We start from the raw sequence: 12,684 nt of genomic DNA on the forward strand, positions 1-12,684 counted from the left end.
CTTACTACGGGCACAGTAAAATATGAAGAAAAATGACGGAAGCTCAAGCCTTTTTTTTTTAAAAACGAGTAACTTAAATAATTCTAAGTTATAATAAATGCTATAAAGAAAACACATTTGGTATGGAGACACAAAATAATAGACAAGAAATAACAAGATTTTTCAATTCTTCTTGATTAATCTTTTGTTCTTTATTTTTTAATCCCTAATTTCCCCTCAATTCAGTGGTTCTCAAGCTAGGCTACACATTAGAATCACCTGAGTAGCTTCTGAAAATTACAGATGCCTCTGGCTCACTCCTCCCCAAATGCTGATTTAATGGTTTAAGTATGGGCTTTTTTTTAAAGCTCCCCAGGTGATTCTAATGTGTAGCCAGGTTAAGAATCACTTCAAGCACCTTAAATATTTTTGAAAGTAGGTAAAATATAAATCCTATGTAAATTTAAAATCACATATAAGTTCAACCGTATAAAGTGTTATGGCTGATTTCTATATATATTATCCTGACACAGAAACTACATAATTAAATCATTAGGAATTTCTAAACAACTTAAACAGTGTTCAGCTGGCTAGTTGAAAGAAGCAACTACTGGGTCTCAAAAATCAATCAGCACTATAGATAATGAAGTTCTTTACAAAAAACACCAGCTGTAAGATCCTCCATTCTACCCAATTTATGGACATGGTACTTACGCATGATTAAAACTTTCCTAATCTATTTCAAGGCAATCTCTCATTGTGTTTGGAGTTTATTGATTCTGTCTTGCTTTTCCTAAGTTATCAGCTACTGAAAAAAAAAAAACCTAAAAAATTATTTAAAATTATTCATACTTAGGGTTATTACATTGAAGTATGAAACATTAATTAAACATGTACTAGGAGAAAGTAACCCTAAGGTTATTTTCCAATGGAGAAAGGAAAGGGGCTCTGTTAACATTTTATCAACTTTTAAAAAAATTATTAAATAATGACATAATTACAACTTTTTTACATTACATTTATGTTACTATTGCTTCTTGAGAGCCTTCCTGATCCTTTAATATATTCTAGTTTTCAAATTATACTCCAACAAACAAAAATTCAACCACTAAATAATTCTCAAAGTGTGAAATACTTTACATATTATATCACTTACAGAAATTTTTGAAGGTGGTGATATATCCAAAGAGTAATCCATTTCCTGTGTGCTAAGGGTTCTGAGTGATAGTGAGCATTCTCCAATAGTTTTCTTCCTGGGAGTTTGGGTTTGAATCTTAAATACCAGTCTTACAGTTTGTAGACTGTGGAGTTTAATAGCAAATACAAACGTTTCCATAAATTCAATAGTCTAAAATAAAAATCAAGAAAATATAAAATATATTAATAGAATGACTGAAAAAAGGGTCATATACAATACAAAATAAACAAAAATAACATTTATAATCTAGGAAAGGCAAATTTAATATTTTTACAATAACAAAAAATATTTTTTAATGAAAATGAAAATGAGAATGGCCATGACTTGCTTTTCCAAAATTTATTCTGGATACTGCCCTTCTTAATTTCACAAATCCTTTTAATTACTTAGTCAGGAATTTAGTCAATATCAACACCAAGTTCACCAGAATACAGCTTTTTTCCTTTTCAAAAATTAGGTTGCTCTCCATCTTTGGTTCTGGAGTATCATTCCTGCTATTCACCACACTTCTTCAACAGTTAATGAGAGTACTTCGAGAATCTCATGCAAGCTCTCACAGTATGTAAAATCTAATTTCTTCACATTAATAAGAGACTTGAATTATTTCTTTAAAGGAGATATTCTTTGTCTAATGTTCTTCCCATCTAATTTGGGGTTCATTTTATCTTTTAGTGATGTTTGTTCCACTCTTTCCTAACTGAAAATCGATCTCCTTGATAAGAGAAGACAAAAATGTGAGTTCCAAGTTCTACCTTCTCTCATAATCTTCCACTGCAGGCAGCAAGTCAGTGTTTTCCATGCCCAGACTATTTTCAAATGTTCTTTTTATTACTTTTAATATTTTTAAAACCTTGGCTTACTGTGACCTAACATCTTCTTGACACTAGACTGTTTTCTGCTTATAAACTTCCTAACATCAATATTTTAGATACTGTGCCCAAATGTTCACTTTTACGGTAATCACTTATGTCTGTGTAGTCAGAATTGTGTTTCTGAGAGCCTCCCAACCACCTGTGCTTTCTTTTCCTTTCAATCTGAAGCCATAGATCACATCAATAATACAGTATGCATAAAATGTTTAATTTTTAAACTCAGATGCAGTGAGCTTACAAATGAAGTACGTGTACTGGTTTACTTTACACTTTGCCATAATAGGGGACTCCTAAACAACTTAATAATAAATTTTAAAAGATTCCAAGCAAGTTTTAATATGAGAACATTTTCCCCTAACTTTTCCTAAGTTAGCTTAGTTTTATTTGAAAATCAAAAAGTGAAAGTGTTTAATTCACTAAGTATTCATCTGTATCAGGATTAAAACCAGAGTTAAGATTTATTTCCATCTAGACTTTCTACAATGCATATTTTTGTAAAGTGAGATCCTAATATCTACACATAAATTTTGATTACTGCTTTTTCACTTATTAAGAACATTTTTCCATGTCCTTAAAAACTCTTCCTAAACATTATTTTTCATGGCTGCCTAGTATTCTATCACGTGGTGTTATGGTTTGAATTGTGTCTCCCCCAAAAAAAGATGTGTTGAAGTCCTAACCCCCAGTAATTCAGAATGTGGCCTTATTTGGAAATAGGGTCATTGAAGATGTAATTTGTGAAGTTAAGATAAGGTTACACTGGAGTAGGCAGACCCCTAATCCAATAAAACTGGCGTCCTTATAAGAAGATAGCCATGTGAAGACACAGAGACACATGGAGATGAAAGACACGTGGCCATGTGAAGATGAAAGCCAATGATTAGAGTGAAGCCAAGGAATGACAGGGATTGCTGGCCATCACCAGAAGCTAGGAGAGAGGCATGGAAGAGATGGAACAGATTCCCCTTCAGAGAAGGAACCAACACTGCTGACACCTTGATTTCAGACTTCCTCTGAAACAGAGAGAGAGAAATATTTGTTGTTCTAAGCTACCCAGTTTGTGTTACTTTGTTAACAGCACCCATAGGAAACAAATACACAAATATATGGTATACCAAGAGTTTTCTCCACCATTCCCCTATGGGAAACATTTAGATAGTTTCCAACTTTTCCTCTATGAACAGAACTGCCAAGAATACTTTATATATATTTTGTTTGCATCTTAGATTATTGCCATGAAGTAGATTCCAAGTAGAAACACTATGTTAAAAAGTATAAATATTTTAAGGTTCTTTTCTTTTTAAAAAAAATCATTTATTGAAGTATAGTTGATTCACAATGTTGTATTAGTTTCTGATGTACAGCAAAGTGATTCAGTTATACATATATATATTATTTTTCATATTCTTTTCCATTATGGTTTATTACAGGATACTGAATATAGTTCCCTGTGCTATACAACAGTAGGAACTTGTTATTTATCTATTTTATATATAGTGTTTGTATCTGCTAATCCCAAACTCCTAATTTATCCCTCCCACAACCCCTTTCCCCTTTGGTAACCATAAATTTGTTTTCTGTCTGTGAGTCCATTTCTGTTTTGTAAATAATTTCATTTGTATCATATTTTAGATTCCACATATAAGTGATATCATATGATATTTGTCTTTCTCCTTCTGACTTACTTCACTTAGTATAATCTTATTTTAAGGTTTTAATGTATATTGTCAAAATAATTTCCAGAAAGTGTTATGGTCTAGAGTGCTTGTAAAATTTTCCTAATTTTAATAAGCAAAAAAAGAAAGAAAAGAGAAAGCAATATGTAATTTAAATTTGTATATCTATGAATACTAGTGAGAGTAAATTTTTTTCATGTTTATTAGTCATTTGAATTACCTTATTTTTAAATGATATGCTCTTGTAGAAGTTGCATTTGTATGGAAAAACACTAACCATTCAACCCATATCAGAAGACAAAAATGAAGATATATTTAAAGTGAAATCTAGAATCTATAAAACAAATTCAGGATCATAAGTCTTCCAGTTACGATCATTGAAAGTATTTAAAAGAAATTAATTGCAATCATGCAATTATTTCTCAAAGCCAAAGTGGAGTGGGGGGAGAGAGGATGAAAATATAGACACATATATTTATACAAGAAAAGTAAATACAAGAAAAGTAAATAGTTTCATTAGATATTACTCATCTTCTATATATTTTAGTGATTAAGGTTTTCTTTTTATATACAGTGGAATACTACTCAGCCATAAAAAGAAACGAAACTGAGTTATTTGTAGTGAGGTGGATGGACCTAGAGTCTGTCGTGCAGAGTGAAGTCAGTCAGAAAGAGAAAAACAAATACCGTATGCTAACACATATATATGGAGTCTGAGAGAAAAAAAAATGGTCATGAAGAACCTAGGGGCAAGACGGGAATAAAGACACAGACCTACTAGAAAATGGACTTGAGGATATGGGGAAGGGGAAGGGGAAGCTGTGACAAAGTGAGAGAGTGGCATGGACATATATACACCACCAAATGTAAAACAGATAGCTAGTGGGAAGCAGCCGCATAGCACAGGGAGGTCAGCTCAGTGCTCTGTGACCACCTAGATGGGTGGGATAGGGAGGGTGGGAGGGAGGGAGACGCAAGAGGGAAGAGATATGGGAACATATGAATAACTGATTCACTTTGTTATAAAGCAGAAACTAACACACCATTGTAAAGCAATTATACTCCAATAAAGATGTTAAAAAAAATAAATAAATGCATCTTAATATTGGACAATGAAATATCAAGTATTTCTGAGGCTCAAAACGGTCTTTAAAAAAGCAAAGGGTACATAATTTGTAGTTTCCCAAAAATAAAACACTTTCTTATTCCAATTCTTTACATGGGTTAAAGTGACAAATAGGAGAAAAACATAAAAAGATAGTCAAACACAAACACTTACATTAGAGCCTTCCTTGACTGAAGATTTGAAATGTACTGGTTTGGGCAATGTTAGTATTCCTTTTATAGAAATAGTAGGATTATCTCCATAACTAGAGGGCCAACTTAAATCTCTGCACTAGAAAGATAAAATAAAAATACAGTTTGAGTTTTACAAAGGACTCTGACAATACAAATATTTGATACATTTCTTGAGTTAATGACTTAAATAAAAACTATAGGGCTTCCCTGGTGGCACAGTGGTTGAGAATACGCCTGCCAATACAGGGGACACGGGTTCGAGCCCTGGTAGGGAAGATCCCACATGCCACGGAGCAACTAAGCCCGTGAGCCACAACTACTGAGTCCGCGTGCTGCAACTACTGAAGCCAGCATGCCTAGAGCCCATGCTCCGCAACAAGAGAAGCCACCACAACAAGAAGCCCACACACCGCAATGAAGAGTGGCCCCCGCTCGCTGTAACTAGAGAAAGCTTGTGCGTAGCAACGAAGACCCAACACAGCCAAAAATAATAAATAAATAAATTTATAAAAAAACTATAAAAGTAAACTTTAGTCTACTGAGATCTTCTGTTTCATCAACATTAAAATAATCTGACAGTGTTTTAGACATCATATCAATTTCCTTCTTGAGGTTAAAAGCAAACATATTTCCATCATGCCTATAGATTTATTTTTCTTTAGATTCTTTATTAAATACTATTTTCTGTAAAATCCTATAGAATCCTAAATTCCAAAGAAGGTATTGACCCATTCCCTAGAAGAGAGCAACAGTAGATGCTTATAATTTATAGTCTAAGTATTCAATTATGTAAGAAAAGTTTGTATTAACTTACCTGTAAAACTGTGATCCAGATCTGCTCTACTGAAGAATTATAAAACATTTTCACATTTAATCTCCCCAAATCTCTTTCATCTCCTGACAGAGTAATTGTATCTGCATTGTAAAAGAACAAAGATGGTTGAATTACTACACAATCCTTCCAATCCAACTGAGCTTTGATACAACCCAATTTTAAGAGCACAACTGAAAACTGCTATAATTACTTTTTAAAGTTGTCAATTTATTAAGACAAAAATCACACTTCAATGCTTTTATTGAAGTGCTGGGGGAAGATATACTATAAAAAGTACCTGGCTTAAAAACTTAACCCAATTATAACCTGAAGAATTTAAGTTAAAACTAAGAAAAACTTTCCCAAATAACACTGATATGGCCTTAATATTGTATGCTTCTGGAAATTCCCTCACTAACATACTTTACAACAAACGAAAGATATTTAATTTTAAAGACGCCTTTATGCCTGAACACTAAAAAATGGACCATCTGATCTGAGTATTCATATGCAGATAACACTGACAACATACATATAATCATCTAGACTTTTTTTAACCTTATCATAACTACATTCAAAATACTATTGGGTAGAAATAATTCCCTTAAGAATATAAAAGTAGAATACTTTATTCCTTACCCAGGCTTCTGTTACTCCCCTGAGAATTTTTCCTTGAAGAAGAACTACTGGGCATACTGGACAATGAATCATGTCTCTACAAATAAAATTCTGCTTTAGTCAGATGTTGCATATCAGACTTTAAGGATTCTGAAACTGATGCCCCAATACCCACCCTAATATCAACCTGAGTGCTAATCATTCTGACAGTGTTACTGGTCAGAATTTTTCACTTTTAGATAGTAAAGGGGGAAAAGGTTTTCTGTGTGTGTGTTACCAGGAAAATAGTAAATATCTTACTAGGTAATATACAGGAAAGTCTTTGCTGTTTTTGGTTTGGCTTTGTAATAAGGAGGAAGAGATTACTGTTTATATGTCATACTTGCAAATACTAATGAAAATCAGAATATATTTGGAAGTGCCCTGTTACCTAAAAACCTATAAAACAGCAGTTATCAAAGCATAGTCCCCTGGGCCAGCAGTTTCAGCATCACCTGGGAACTTGCTAGAAATACAAACTCAGGCCCTGATGCAGAGCTACTGAATCAAAAGCTCTGGGGGTGAGGCCTGGCAATCTGTATTTTAACAAGCTCTTCAAACAATTGTGATACACGGTAAAAGAAAACTGGTGCTATAAAGAATTAATTCTGCAAAAAATTAACTCAACTGAGGATTATTAAGAATACATTTCCATTTAAATGTATGCATATACATTCACATGGAAAAATGTCCACAGGTAATATAACAATATTTTCATAGTACTTTTATTCTTAGTTATAGGAACATAGGTGATTTGTCTTTTTGCCTTGCTTAATTCTGGTTTCTACTGTTAAAATAATAATCACAGTTTACTTTATTTAAAAAAACATTTTTTAAACATCAAAAAACTCAATTCTATTTCAAAAAAAGGAGAACATTGTGTTAATATTAATGAATAATTAAAGTTCTACATCTCAATAGAAATACTAATTTTTACTAACTAGGTAGTTATGTTCAATAAGGAAAGTCAAATCAATAAGCACTTTTAAGTATAACATTTTAAATTCCAACTGCCTCAAGACTGCCTCATTACATACCACGAGAAAAGTAAGATTCATAAAAGAACAAGAGAAAAACTATTGCCTTTTAGTATTCAACTGAGACCTTCCTGAAATAACGCACATGGGAAATGCCAAGCGTTTATTCTTTAGCTATTAGGACAGATACATCTACAAAATATACATGACATGTTGTTCCTAATGTAATTCACACATTTCTGAAGTTTTAGCTTGAAAATAAATTACTGCATATAATTAAATTCATATAAATAATTTACCTGAATGAACTGCTGAGATGAACTTGTAAGATCAAACATAGACTTGCTTAGTCCAGGGGAATTGGGAAATCTATTGGTCCTTAAGTCACAAACTACAAAGGGACATGAGAAAATTACTTATTTTTATAGTAAAGAAGAAGAAGGACTTCCCTGGAGGCGTAGTGGTTAAGAATCCGCCTGTCAACGCAGGGGACACAAGTTCGAGCCCTGGTCCAGGAGGATCCCACATGCCGCGGAGCAACTAAGCCCATGTGCCATAACTACTGAGCCTGCACTCTAGAGCCCACGAGCCACAACTACTGAGCTTGTGTGCCACAACTACTGAAGCCCACGTGCCTAGAGCCCGTGCTCCGCAACAAAAAGAAGACACCATAATGAGAAGCCCGCACACCGCAATGAAGAGGAGCCCCCACTCGCTGCAACTAGAGAAGGCCCACGCACAGCAACGAAGACCCAACACAGCCAAATTATGGTTTCTAAAATAGAAACCATAATTGTTTATAAACAATAAATGAATAAACTTTAAAAAAACACACACATTAAAAAAAGGAGAAACACTTAATTCTACTTAACTACCATGAACTGAATCTCTATAGGAAATATAGCATGAATATTATATGCAAATCTACTTAAGAGACAAAGCCTTCTAATCAAGTTTAAAAATTGCTTTTCAATTATTTTACTTTTGTTTGAAACAGAAACCAACACAAATCAAACAATACATTTTCACATCCACATCAAATATCAAGCAGGAAAAATTCATTCTTTTTGCTTACATGATCCAATTCTTCATCCCAGAATAATCTAAGAGGATGTAAGTCCTCTGTACTAAATGTAATTCAACTATTTAATGAGCACTTATTACAATACTGAATTCCATGTACTGTTATATTTCGAGTCTGTATATGTAGCTTCCTTCCTAAACTATAAGATCACTGAAGAATGGAATTCTGTATAATAATTGTATAGTCTAGCACAGTGATGAAATACATATTTAAATAAGTATTTCTACTGTATTTCTAGTACGTCAGCCTGAATTCAGTGGTTGAGATAGCTATATATTTTTCCTGAATATCAGTGAAAATTTTGTGAATCAGATATGTACAGATAGCCTATAATTGATACAGTCTCAAATATTAAACTAACGAAGATTGGTAATCATTTAGGCATTTTCTATTTTCTTTGTTTACATTTCTAATCTCATCATTAGTTTCTAAATGCATCATTTTCACTGAAAAGAGCAGAAAATAAATAGAGCTAGTAAATACTTGTTGTAGAATGTGAATGGATAGATGTTATATAAAATAGGTGCAAAATCTAAAAATAAAATTTCTTTCAAAAAAGGACAAAAATGGAACTTGGAACTACCAATATACATAACTCATTAATCTTCCATTCTTACATTAGATATAAACCACAGAGAAGTTACAATGTTTATCATATCACTTCTGAAGCCTGCTTTTCTCTTTATTTTTAAATTGCTTTTCATAAGATGAATCATTTCTTCCAGAATTTAGATTTAATTTGATTTCTACATTTGTTAAAGAGAAAAGACAAAAAGGAAAAATTTTTTTCATACCCGATCCATATCGTTTCGTTGTTTCTGAACGAGGAAGAAAGCGCCGACTCAAATCAGGTGACACGTGCTGATACATATAGAATGGGTTATATACATCATAGCTGGGTCCATGCTGAGATGAACTGGAAAGTTCTACCTTTCTAGCTCCAAAAGATGCTCTGGCAGATCCTGAAAGCAAGTGTTTCTAAAGTTTTACAACACCCTTTTCTTGGAGTTATTAGCCAACAACTGGTGTACCCAAGGCAAAGGGAAAAAAATGTCTCAAGTAATACTAACTCACACGCATTTGATATCTAAAAAAATGAGCAGATGTTTATTCGGGTCTAACTGTGTGGAGTATTCTCCCAGGAGTCAGTCATGAACCTTGCTCCCAAGACAGTCTGATAAATGTCTGGCATTCCTCTTTGCCCTACAGACAATTCTGCATTTTGTGACCGGAGTTTCCTTTATTTTTCTACTGCAGAAAGAACATCTTTTAAGTAAAAAAGATAATCATTTTTTTTGGAGATGCACTCTTTTCACAAAGACAGAACATTTATAAAAACTGACCACATGCTGAGATACACAGAGCAAGTCTCAATAAATTTGAAAGGACTGAAATCAGAGTATGTTCTATAACCACAATGCAATAAAGTTAGAAATCAAATAACGAAAAGAAGAATAAAAAATATTTATATGGGGGCTTCCCTGGTGGCACAGTGGGTGAGAGTCCACCTGCCGATGCAGGGGACACGGGTTTGTGCCCCGGTCCGGGAAGATCCCACATGCCGTGGAGCGGCTGGGCCCGTGAGCCATGGCTGCTGAGCCTGCGCGTCCGGAGCCTGTGCTCCGCAACGGGAGAGGCCACAACCGTGAGAGGCCCGTGTACTGCAGCAAAAAAAAAAAAAAAAAAAAAAAAATTTATATGTAAACATAAAGAACCAAGAAACACCAAAATATAATCCTTAAGAAGAAAAACAAGACTGAAAGATTTGCTCTACTCAGTATTAAGAATAGAATATTTGAACAATAATAAGATCAATGGAACAGAGTAGAAGGCTCAGAAACAGAAACCCATTTTATGGACACTTGATTTATAATCAATGTGGCACTGCATAACAGTGGGAAAGAATGGTCTTTTCATTAAAAGGTGATGAGTTCCCTGGGGGCCTAGTGGTTAGGATTATGGGCTTTCACTGCCATGGCACGGGTTCAATCCCTGGTGGGGGAAGTTCCCACAAGCCACACAGCGCGGCCAAAAAATAATAATAATAAAAGGTGATAAGACAATTGGATATTGATGTAGAAAAAAAGAACACTTCAATCCAACAAAACATATTCACAAAATATAAATTCCATGTGGACTGTAGATCTAAATTAAATGTTAAAGGCAAACCAATAAAACTTCTATATTTAATTAAATTTATAAGAAAGTTCTCACGGCCTTAGACCAGGGAAGCACTTCTTAAATGGAACATAGTATTAACCATAAAAACAATTTTAATAAGCCTAACTACATTACAATTGAAAATTCCCATTGGTCAAAAGACTATTTAAAGAGAATGAAAAGGTAACCACAGAGTGGGAAAAGATATGTGTAACATATATAACTGACAAAGGGCTCATATCCATAATATATGAGGAACTCCCACAAACCAGTAAGAAAAAGACAGGCAAGTCCAAATATAAACTGGCTTAAGACTGAGCAGGTACTTCAGAAGAGAGGCTATCCAAATAGCCAATAAACATGACCTGGTGATCAATCTCATTAGTCATGAGGGAAATGCAAGTTAAAACTCCAATGAGATAGCACTCATTCATAATGTTGAATGAAAGAACTCATAACAAAAGAATATATACTGAACATGTAATTTCATTTATATAAAGAACCCATAACAAAAGAGTATATATTGTATATGTAATTTCATTTGTGTGAAAAACACATAACAAAAGAATATACATTGAATATATAATTTCATTTATATAAAGGTCAGAAAACAGAAAAAAACTAAACCACAACATTTAGGGGTATGTGCTTAGGTGGTCAAAAGTAAAAATAGCAAGAAAGTGATGATTATTACAACTGGGATTCTGATTACTCTAGAGTGACTGAAAAGGGGGAAGATGGAAGCTTTTGTTTTACTAGTAACACTCTCTTTATTTGAGTGGTGACCATACACGCATTTTGCTTTGTAGCAAATCACTGGGCTGTAAATTTCTGTTTTGTTCCTTTTTTCTATGTGTATTATATCTCACAATTTTTAAAGGGTAAAACAATAGATCAAATTCCTTTCAAAGTTAAGACTCACATTAGAAATAATAGACATAAAGTTTTTCAAATGTTTAAATCATCACCATCTTTTAAATCTTTCTATCCCATTTAAAATAGAAACCACAGTAGAAACTAATATTTTCTGAAAAAGCTAAACAATAAAACAGGTGGCTTCACACTGAGTTCAGAAAAGAAAAAGAAAATATGTGGTTATGAAGTGAGATCTTATCCTCACACTCTGGTTCAAGTAACTGAGTACAATCCAAGCCCTGTACAAAGGCAGAGGGATGCCAAGAGGGAGGTATCATGCCAGAGAGCCTTATAAGGAGCCTGTACACCTTATAAGCTAACTCTTAAATCGTTCAGCACATAAACACTGCTACAAAAGTCTGTTTATGGTAATAAGAGTAGCACTGTCAAGAGCAGTAGCACCAAAGATGACTCTCTACCTTTATAGGCTAGCCCTAAAAATGAATATTCTTACTCTATTTTTCCTTTATAAGTCAGTCAGTAAAGAATTCCAATTTTCCCCTTAAAAAGATATCATTTTTAAAGTTCAAGAGGCATTTCTCTCAATTTACAGAATCACAGTGCTATAAAACTAAACGTAAAGTAGCACAACTGCTTATACCTCTCAAAAGCCCAATTAAAATTTTCAATATTTATTCAAAATGCATTCTCTTAATGGATAGGTAGATAGATATGGGATGAAGCAAACAGAGTAAAATGTTAATAATACAATCTGTTATCAATGCAGTAAGCTGCAGCTATAATCAGATCCATCAGCAAGTAAGCAATGCAACTTAACAAATTTAAAATATCTGAAATATAATTTTAGTCATTATTGATAGTGGTCTGCTCTACCTTCTCAAAATCTCCATATCAGCCCATCACTCACACATTCATGTAAACATACAAGATACACATGTTTGATTTCCATAATTAGGCACCAAGAATACTTTCCTGACTCTAATTAAATAATTTTCTCTCCAATATGCTAAAAATCAGACGGCTTTACCAGATCTTCATTGAGCCTATAATTTAAGTGTAAACCAATTTCTCACTCATTCAACTCAAAAAGTA

The 12,684-nt window shown here is 33.5% G+C and overlaps 1 protein-coding gene across 5 annotated transcripts in view; it reads right to left on the minus strand.

The window, feature by feature from the left end:
* TC2N (tandem C2 domains, nuclear) overlaps positions 1-12,684 on the minus strand; it is a 45,030-nt gene that overhangs the window by 11,917 nt on the left and 20,429 nt on the right. For 4 of the 5 annotated variants that reach the window (XM_089908122.1, XM_022576267.2, XM_089908123.1 and 1 more), the window contains 6 exons: positions 9,351-9,518; positions 7,772-7,863; positions 6,478-6,553; positions 5,839-5,939; positions 5,005-5,121; positions 1,136-1,327 (listed from right to left, as the gene is read on the minus strand). In XM_089908122.1, the coding sequence (XP_089764248.1) occupies positions 1,136-1,327; positions 5,005-5,121; positions 5,839-5,939; positions 6,478-6,553; positions 7,772-7,863; positions 9,351-9,518 (746 nt within the window). The remainder of the gene's footprint in view (positions 1-1,135; positions 1,328-5,004; positions 5,122-5,838; positions 5,940-6,477; positions 6,554-7,771; positions 7,864-9,350; positions 9,519-12,684) is intronic. The other variant, XM_089908125.1, reaches the window with a different exon arrangement.

Source organism: Delphinapterus leucas, chromosome 2 (genome assembly GCF_059928025.1).
Source record: "Delphinapterus leucas isolate spDelLeu-1000000601 "Yukka" chromosome 2, BTC_Dleu_Yukka2, whole genome shotgun sequence".
NCBI classification, from domain to species: domain Eukaryota; kingdom Metazoa; phylum Chordata; class Mammalia; order Artiodactyla; family Monodontidae; genus Delphinapterus; species Delphinapterus leucas.